The 9,841-nt window shown below is 51.3% G+C and overlaps 1 protein-coding gene across 1 annotated transcript in view; it reads right to left on the bottom strand.

Annotated features, from left to right (window-relative positions):
- Positions 1-301: 301 nt before the first annotated feature.
- Positions 302-9,841, bottom strand: part of znf341 (zinc finger protein 341) — a 49,772-nt gene continuing 40,232 nt past the window's right edge. Inside the window, exons 12-15 of the mRNA XM_070896409.1 lie at positions 5,919-6,051; positions 3,908-4,019; positions 2,876-2,946; positions 302-1,061 (exon numbers count right to left, since the gene is read on the bottom strand). Of these exons, the coding sequence (XP_070752510.1) occupies positions 577-1,061; positions 2,876-2,946; positions 3,908-4,019; positions 5,919-6,051 (801 nt within the window). The 3' untranslated portion in view covers positions 302-576. The remainder of the gene's footprint in view (positions 1,062-2,875; positions 2,947-3,907; positions 4,020-5,918; positions 6,052-9,841) is intronic.

Genomic DNA, 9,841 nt, shown 5'->3' with positions numbered 1-9,841 from the left:
CACCGGTGCTCCAGGCCAATATTTATCCCTCAATCAACATAATGACCAGATAATCTGTTGTTATCACGTTGCTGTGTGTGGGAGCTTGCTGTGCGCAAATTGGCTGCTGTGTTTCCCACATTACAACAGTGACTACACTCCAAAAAAGTACTTCGTTGGCCGTGAAGCGCTTTGGAACGTCCTGCGCTGTGGATGACCTCACAGTTGGCCAACATTGAAGTGCTGCAGTTTTGCCCACTCACTCCATGACCCTTCGTAACCTCCTGCACCACATCCAGGATGCAAATGATTTGAGAGAAAAGAGTTTTATTTTTTTATTTTGTTAGAAAAAGTGTCTTTTATTTGTGGTTCGAAGGCCATTGCTCACTGCGGCTTAGTCTGGACTATAATAAAACCAGCTCTCGCTTTCCAAGTTGACGTTTGCGTTGGTCTATGTAAAGGATGCCAGGGCCAAAAGGTAACAGCCACGTTAATATCCGTTCGCTTTGTCATGATTTCTCGCCGATCTTTATTTATTTATATATAATATATATTTTTTTTAAAGTCTTTTGCGTAGCGGCAAAGTCCAGAGTCGGCTCATTTTGAGGCATGGATGTCAACCGGAAGCTTAAGCAAGGTGACACCGTGGCCAGTTGGCAGCTCCGATAGGCCGGCGCTACCCGGCACCGTGACCGCTATCCCAGTGCGTCCCGCGCCTTTGCCGCTCGCTTCCTCCGGCTCCGACAGGACGATCACCTGCTCCGCCCCCTCCGCTCGCGGCCGCCGGTCCTCGGCCTCCCCCCTCGGCGCTCCCGAGGCCGCCCGGCTGCCCACCGAGGCCTTCTTGGGCCGGCAGGGCCCCCTGCGGGCGCCACAACGCCGCTTCCTGGCCTGCCGCTCCTCCCCACGGCCGGCGAAGAGCCCGCACCGGTGCTGCTTGAGGTACTTCTCCCGCGTGAAGCCTTTGCCGCAGGGCCCGCACCGGATGGTGTAGGTGTCGGTGTGCGAGTGTTGGTGCTCAATCATGTGGGCTCTCCGGCTGAAGCTCTTGCTGCAGTACTGGCACTTGTACGGCTTGATTCCTGCAACCACAAACACATTTAAAAACCCCCTTAAAAAAAACACCCATCAATACAAGGAGCCAACTTTATTACACAACACGGGGTTAGGATTTGGAATGTGCTGTGCTGCCTGTTTAAATAAAAATTCATTCGCGGGATGTGGGCGTCGCTGGCAAGGCCGGCATTTATTGTCCATCCCTAATTGCCCCTTGAGAAGGTGGTGGTGGTGAGCCGCCTTCTTGAACCGCCGCAGTCCGTGTGGTGAAGGTGCTCCCACAGTGCTGTTAGGGAGGGAGTTCCCGGATTGTGACCCAGTGACGATGAAGGAACGGCCGATATATTTCCAGGTTCAGGATGGTGTGTGACTTGGAGGGGAACGTGGAGGTGATGGTGTTCCCATGCGCCGGCTGCCCTTGACCTTCTAGGTGGTAGAGGTGGCGGGTTTGTGAGGTGCTGCCGAAGAAGCCTTGGCGAGTTGCTGCAGTGCATCTTGTAGATGGTGCACACTGCAGCCATGGTGGATACAGATTCAACCAGTAGCCTTCAAAAGGGAATTGGATAAATATTTGAAGGAGAAAAAAATACAGGGATATGGGGAAAGAGCAGGGGGAATGGGACTGACTGGATTGTTCTTCGATAGAGGTGGCGCACTCGATGGGCCGAATGGCCTCCTCCTGCTGCACTATTCTACAATTCAATGAATTCAAAAATTCACAAATCATTAAAAGTGACAACGTAGATTAACTACATAAGGTTACAGGTGATCTGATCGAGGTTTTTAGGAATTTGAAAGGAATTGATCGGTTAGATAGAGAGAAACTTTTTACTCAGGTGGGGGGAGTCGAGGACAAACTTAAAATCAGAGCCAGGCCATTCGGGAGCGAAGTTAGGAAACACTTCTTCACACAAAGGGTGGTAGACGTGAGGAACTGTCGCCCACAAAAAAGCAGTCGATACTGGGGCTCCATTATTCATTTAAAGTCAGAGATCAATAGAATTTTGGTAGCCCAGGGTATAAAAGGATACAGAGCCAAGGCAGGCGGATGGAGTTAAGGTTCAGATCAGCCATGATCTCATTGAATGGCGGAACAGTCTCAAGGGGTTGAATGGCATCCTCTTGTTCATTTGTCCCTACACAGCCCAAATGGTCTATGCAGGTGTTTATGTTCCACACCAGCCTCCTCCCACCCTTCATCTCACCCCATCACCATATCCCTCTATTCCTTTCTCCAGCTTCCCCTTAAATCCATTGATACTATTCTCCTCAACCCCTCCCTGTGGCAGCGAGTTCCACATTCTCACCGCTCTCTGGGTAAAGAAGTTTCTCCTGAATTCCCTAGGAGGATTTATTACTGACTATCTTATATTGATGGCCCTCTAGTTCTGGTCATGCCCACAAGGGGAAACATCTTCTCTATGGCCAACCCTGTCTCCTGAGACTGTGTCCCCTAGTTCTTTACTCTCCAGCCCGGGGAAACAGCCTCCCAGCATCTGGTCTGTCAAGTCCCCTATGAGCATTTTATATGTTTCAATGAGATCACCTCTCATGCTCCTAAACCACAGAGTGTATCGGCCCAATCTACTCAATCTCTTCTCACAGGACAACCCTCTCATCCCAGGAATCAATCCTGACCCCTTTGATTTCGGAGGAGCATCGAAGGCGGCCACGAGATGTCCGGGATTAGGGTCACACGATCACGAGTCCCTCAGTGTCGCTCATTCCTTCCTGAACCGGGCCAGGCAGGTCAGAGAAGGAACGCGTGGCACTGGCTCACGCAGGAAGACAAAAATTGATTAAAAAAAAGGTTAATTGCGAAAAGTGGATAATCGCTTACCTGAGTGTGCGATTATATGAGCCTTGAGTTTGTCGGGTCTGTTGAATTCTTTAGTACAACCAGAGTGTACCCTGTGAATAATACAAAGCGGAGGGACTGCTCCCAATCATTCAGACATTGCAACACAACTGCTCGGAACAGTTATTGATCAATGTTAACCAATCCCATGAGATGGAACCGCTATTGACCAATTCCTTGAGATGGAGCCACTATTGGCCAATGTTGACCAATCACGAGATGGAACCGCTATTGACCAATCCCAGAAGATGGAAGAGTCATTGACTAATGGTGATCAATCTCTTGAGATAGAGCCACTATTGGCCAATGTTGACCAATCACGAGATTGAACCGCTGTTGACCAATCCCAGAAGACGGAAGAGTCATTGACTAATGGTGACCAATCCCGCGAGATGCTTGGCATCAGAAAGGTTACTAGACAAACACCAAAATCGGATGCTCTATGAACACCGTGCCGTTTCTTTGGATCCTTAATTTTTTTTTGCCCCTCCAGAGTTGCCCCGAGAAGCTGGTGATACAACTGAACATCTTGCGAGGCCGCTTCCGAGAGTAGTTAAGAGACAACCACATTGGTGGGGGACTGGAGTCACATATAGGCCCAGACCGGGTAAGGATGGGTTTCCTGCCCTAAAGGACCAGTTGGGTTTTTACAGATAGCAACATTTTATATCCAGATTTAGTAAACTGAATTCAAATTCTTAAATTGCCATGGTGGGATTTGAACCAACGTTATCTGGATTATTCGTCCAGGAATATAATCATGTCATTAGGGGACCTCAAAATAATTCTTACCAAATCTTATTGTCTGGACGCTTTCACCCTCGGAGGTACTGGACAGCTCATTGCCAACAGAGAGGGATTAATCCTTTCATCCACCTCTTCCAATTGCAATGAGAAACAGTCTGCTCCCAGCCAAGAGGGCTGACCTTTCAAAGGGCCAGCACAGGCCCAATGGGTCAAATGGCCTCCCCCTGTGCTGGAAGGTGCTGTGATCCACAACGGACAGGAACCTACCTGAAAGGGCATTTGAATTTCTTGATGGGGTCATGGGTCAGCATGTGCCTCTTCACTTTATCCTTGCGGTTGAAGGCTGCCGAACATATCGAGCATTTAAACGGTTTCTCGCCTGTCCAAAAACAACAAAAGAGGGAATAAAATGAAACAGCCCTCCGAAAAAAATTGACACGGCAACCAGTGGGGTCTTGAAGGATTCAATACAGAACGAGCAAGGTCACGAACTTATCCAGTCGCTGCCAGATGGTGTCTTGGCTTCCGCTCTTAACTCAAATTTCTCAAAAATCTCATCAGGGTACAAGACAAATCATGCAGGGGATCCTTTCCTGAGCCAATCGAGCTAAAACATCAAAAGGCAATCGGATAAATACTTGAGAGAGAAAGAATTGCAGAGCTGTGGGGAAAGCACGGGGGGAGTGGGGCTGACTGGCTCGCTCTTCGAAAGAGCCGGCGCACTCGATGGGCCGAATGGCCTCCTCCTGCGCTGTACTGTTCTATGATTTTGTAACAATTTAACACTGCAACCCCTGTGTTTAATCCGGACCTATCAGATCTTGCAGGGCACCTTACAGCATTGGCCGCAGGCTGTTTGGCCCATTGTGCCAGTTGGCTCTTTGAAAAGCGATCCAATTAGTCCCACTGCCCCACAGCCCTGCAAATTTTTCTTCTTCAGGTATTTATCCAATTCCCTTTTGAAAGTTACGATTGAATCTGCTCCCACCGCCCTTTCAGGCAGCGTGTTCCCGATCACAACAACTCGCTGTGTGAAATAAATTCTTCACCTCTCGCCTCTGCCAATTATCTTAAAATCTGTGTCCTCTAGCAATCGACCCTCCTGCCAATGGAAACAGTTATACCATGGTGTTTAGTACATTATTTGATCATTTAGATCCAACACTTAACTCAACTCAATATTGTGAACAGCTTCTTCTGAACAGGAGTTAACTGGTATGATGGTAACCTCTTGTGCAAAGCCGATACTGTAATTCTAAACTCCAACCTCATGTGAGGTTTACTAATTCTGTACTCGTGCTCTCCAGCAGTGTGGAAATAGTTTAAGTTCTGTAACCTGGCTATTTTAATTTCCTGCATCATCGCCTCCCTCCAGGGCTACACCATCACTCAGTTCACCTGGTCATATCTGTAAAAGTGGCTGATAACAGGTACAATAATATCCAGGGAACTGAGTGTCAACCTTGGACTTTGATTTGCGTTCGGACCAATTGATACAAGCTCGTCAACAACAATTTACATTTATATGGTGCCTATAACCTATTAAAATGTCCCAAGGCGCTTTCACAGACAAAATTTGACACCGAGTCACATAATGCGATGTTAGGACAGGTGAGCAAAAGCTTGGGCAAAGAGGTAGGTTCTTCATTGCATCTTAAAGGAGGAGAGAAATGGAGAGGTGGAGAGGTTTAGGGAGGGAATTCCAGAGCTTAGGGCCCAGGCAGCTGAAGGCAAGGCCGTCAATGGCTGAGCGATTATAATTGAGGATGCGCAAGAGGCCGGAATTGGAGGAATGCAGACATCTCGGGGGGGGGGGTTGTGGGGCTGGGGAAGATCACAGAGATAGGGAGGGGCGAGGAGGCCAGGGAGAGATTTGAAAACAAGGATAAGAATTTTAAAACCGAGGCGTTGCCAGACCGGGAGCCAATGTAGGTCAGTGAGCACAGGGGTCAAGGGTGATGGGTGAGCGGGACTTGGTGCGAGTTAAGATATGGGCAGCAGAAATTTGGATGGGTTCAAGGCTACAGAAGGTGGGAGGCCGGCCAGGAGCACGCCTGGAGGTAACAAAGGCACAGATGAGGGCTTCAGCAGCGGATGAGCTCAGGCAGGGGCGGAGACGGGCGATGTTACGGAGGTGGAAATAGGCGAGTGAAGGATGAGGGACAACGGAAACAATGTCGAGCCCCAGCCCGTTACCCAAGACTGATGGCTAAACCACAAAGCATCACGTTTTAAAGGTTGAATGATTCTGGCACAGGATGAAGTGCCGAGTACTTACCGGAATGAATGAGGAGGTGGAGTTTGAGATAGTGCTCCGTTTTGAATGACTTTTTACATATCTGGCACTTGAATACACCCCCTCCTCCGTGCACAGGAAGGTGTCTCCGTAGATACCGCTCGCTCGGGAAGATCTGCAGATAGAGGGAGTCAGGAACAGTGCATCACGTTTGGAAAAGACCAGATGAAGTAAGAGCAGCCAAAAAAAAACCCAGCCCTGATCAGATTCAACTGGAACAAGTGGGCGATGCTGGGTAATTCAGAGTGTGGTGGGGGGACTCCAGAACAAGGGGACATAACCTTAGAATTACAGCCAGGCCGTTCAGGGTGATGTCAGGAAACACTTCTTCACACAAAGGGTGCTGGGAATCTGGAGCTCTCCCCCCCCCACCCCCCAATAAACTGTTGAGGCTGATGGGGGGGCGGGCAATTGAAAATTTCAAAACTGAGGCAGATAGATTTTTGCTAGGTGAGGGTACTAAGGGATATAGAACCAAGGCGGGTAGATGGAGTTAAGTTACCGATCAGCCGCGATCTCACTGAATGGCGGAACAGGCTCAGGGGGCTGAATGGCCGCCTCCTGTTCCTGAGTCTGAACGGCTGTATTTTAAAAGCTGCAGGGTCTCTGTGTGAGGTCCGGGCCTGGGGCTTGCCTGTGGGTGGATTGAGGCTGCAGGGTCTCTGTGTGAGGTCCGGGCCTGGGGCTTGCCTGTGGGGGATTGAGGCTGCAGGGTCTCTGTGTGAGGTCCGGGCCTGGGGCTTGCCTGTGGGTGGATTGAGGCTGCAGGGTCTCTGTGTGAGGTCCGGGCCTGGGACTTGCCTGTGGGTGGATTGAGGCTGCATGGTCTCTGTGTGAGGTCCGGGCCTGGGACTTGCCTGTGGGTGGATTGAGGCTGCAGGGTCTCTGTGTGAGGTCCGGGCCTGGGACTTGCCTGTGGGGGGGTTGAGGCTGCAGGGTCTCTGTGTGAGGTCCGGGCCTGGGACTTGCCTGGGGGTGGATTGAGGCTGCAGGGTCTCTGTGTGAGGTCCGGGCCTGGGACTTGCCTGTGGGGGGGTTGAGGCTGCAGGATCTGTGTGTGAGGTCCGGGCCTGGGACTTGCCTGTGGGTGGATTGAGGCTGCAGCTCCAGCTCGGTCGGCGCTGCTCTCTGGGGACCCGGGGCATGGCAGCAGCCCGGGGAGCAGCAGCCTGTGGAGTGATGAAGTCTTCCCAGCTCCCACGGACCGTCCCCATCCACCTCCGGCCGAGGAGTGTCGGCCCATCGCCTGCAACGACCCACAAAGGTAAAGCGTGCGTCTCGTCCCCGTGGGATACCTGCACCATCGTTCTGCCGAGAACAGGTATTAGTTCCCTGGTGTAGGTACGCAGCTTCGCCGTGACCGGGACCAGCTTGGGTCGTGCAGCCGGGTTAATCCACAGTCTATCAAAAGTTCTCCGACTCATCAACGACTGACCCGAGCCCGTGTCCACTTCCATACTCACTGGGACTCCGTTGATTTTTACTTCACTTATCACTGGGGGCGAATCGTCGGTGCACGTATACAGTCCAAGCACCTCATCTTCTTCTACCTGCTCCTCGCTGAACAGTGGATCATTCCCCATCTCCTCAGCCACACGGTGAGTCCGATTTCTTTTACACATACGCTGAAGGTGGCCTTTAACGTGGCAGGTATTGCACGTGTACTCCGCAAACCTGCACCGGTGAGCCCCATGGCTTCCTCCACAACGCCGGCATGGTGCTGCTTGATTGGCCCCCCTCAGCGGACTCTGAGCTCCAGGATCCCGAGGTCCGTGCTCTCTGCCCCAGGCAGAGCCACGTTCTGCAGTTTTGTCCGTGGTGGGCGCTATCCTGTGGACAGTGCCTGCCGGGTTCGAGACTGTGTGGATCATTTGCTTGGTGCTGCAAGTCGAGGTCATATGTGCCCGGCTGATGGCGATGGCCTTTGTCAGAGTGACTGTGGGTTCCGTGGCCAGCAGCTCGTGTCCAAGGTCCCTCACGTCACCTGACTATATCGGAGGTAGATTTGCAGCGATAATGCACCAACCATTAAATAATATTCACCCCACACCTTACTCTTTAGGAATGACAGACACAGAGTCTTCATCGCTAAGCTGGTTTCCAAGCACCCACTTGGGAACACAGACAGAAAGGAATGTACATTTCGATAGCGCCTTTCAGGACCTCAGGACGTCCCAAAGAGCGTTACAGCCAATGAAGTGCTTTTTGCAGTGTAGTCAATGTTGTAATGTAGGAAGCATACATGAACATTTGCCCCAATTACCCCCAGGAATTGGAGTGTTTATAAACAGGAACAGTAAAGTCTGCGCTGAGGTGGGTTTAGGGGCCAAAGAGTCTTTTCTCCTTGTTCCATGTTGTGTTCAGTGAACATGTTTTTACCAACGTTACACATCTGACCAGATTGGAGCTGAAGCAGCAACTTTCTATCCATCCTGGTGAACGAGGTGGAAAATCCAGACAAAGTGATACAGGCCAAAGCCTCTGCAATACACTGGCAGAGACTGACTCGCTGCACACTTACAGCGGGAGATGGACAGAGCTGGCATCATATAGACGGCAAGTGTCTTTATAGATAACCCTCAGTCCCTGCGATCTCCTGGCTGGTTTCCATCGCCTCAGGGGGTCAGAGAGCAATTTTCCAGCGTTTGTCCCTTATGGCTTCTGGGTTTTTGCTTCTCCCAGCGATTAAAATAAAAAAATAAAACTTTGATTTATATAGCGCCTTTCATGACCATCATCATCATTGCAGTCCCTCGAAATCGAGGAAGACCCTTCCACTCTAATAGTGAGTTCTCAGGTGACTGAACAGTCCAATACGGGAATTACAGTCTCTGTCACAGGTGGGGCAGACAGTGGTTGAAGGAAAGGGTGGGTGGGGAGACTGGTTTGCCGCACGCTCCTTCCGCTGCCTGCGCTTGGTTTCTGCATGCTCTTGGCGACGAGACTCGAGGTGCTCAGCGCCCTCCCGGATGCTCTTCCTCCACTTAGGGCGGTCTTGGGCCAGGGACTTCCAGGTGTCGGTGGGGATGTTGCACTTTATCAGGGAGGCTTTGAGGGTGTCCCTGTAACGTTTCCTCTGCCCACCTGGGGATCGATTGCCGTGTAGGAGTTCCGAGTAGAGCACTTGCTTTGGGAGTCTTGTGTCGGGCATGCGGACGGAGCTGGTCGAGTGCGGTCAGTGCTTCGATGCTGGGGATGTTGGCCTGATCGAGAACACTGACGTTGGTGCGTCTATCCTCCCAGGGGATTTGCAGGATCTTGCGGAGACAGCGCTGGTGGTACTTTTCCAGCACTTTGAGGTGTCTGCTGTATACGGTCCACGTCTCTGAGCCATACAGGAGGGCGGGTATCACTACTGCCCTGCAGACCATGAGCTTGGTGCCAGATTTGAGGTCCTGGTCTTCAAACACTCTTCCTCATCGACCTCAGGGGTACCATGGACATGATCGTCACTGCGCGACAACTACAAGAGAAATGCAGGAAACGGCACCAACCCTTGTACATGGCCTTCTTTGACCTCACAAAGGCCTTTGACATTGTCAACCGTGAGGGACTATGGAGCGCCCTCCTCCGTTTCGGCTGCCCTCAAAAGTTTATCGCCATCCTCCGCCTGCTCCACGACGACATGGAAGCCGCGATCATGACCAACGGATCCACCACAGACCCAATCTACGTCCAGACTGGGGTCAAGCAGGGCTGCGTCATCGCGCTAATGCTCTTCTCGATATTCCTCGCTGCAATACTCCATCTCACGCTCAACAAGCTCCTCACTGCAGTGGGACTAAACTATAGAACCAATGGGAACCTGTTCAACCTTCACCACCTCCAGACTAGATCCAAGGTTGTCCCATCCTCTGTCATCGAACTACAATAGGCGGACGTCGCTTGCGTCTGCGCACACTCAG

The sequence above is a fragment of the Pristiophorus japonicus genome, chromosome 12, assembly GCF_044704955.1.
Source record: "Pristiophorus japonicus isolate sPriJap1 chromosome 12, sPriJap1.hap1, whole genome shotgun sequence".
Classification (NCBI taxonomy): domain Eukaryota; kingdom Metazoa; phylum Chordata; class Chondrichthyes; family Pristiophoridae; genus Pristiophorus; species Pristiophorus japonicus.
The sequence above is the reverse complement of the archived record's forward strand: the minus strand, read 5'-3'. Positions and strand labels throughout refer to the sequence as shown.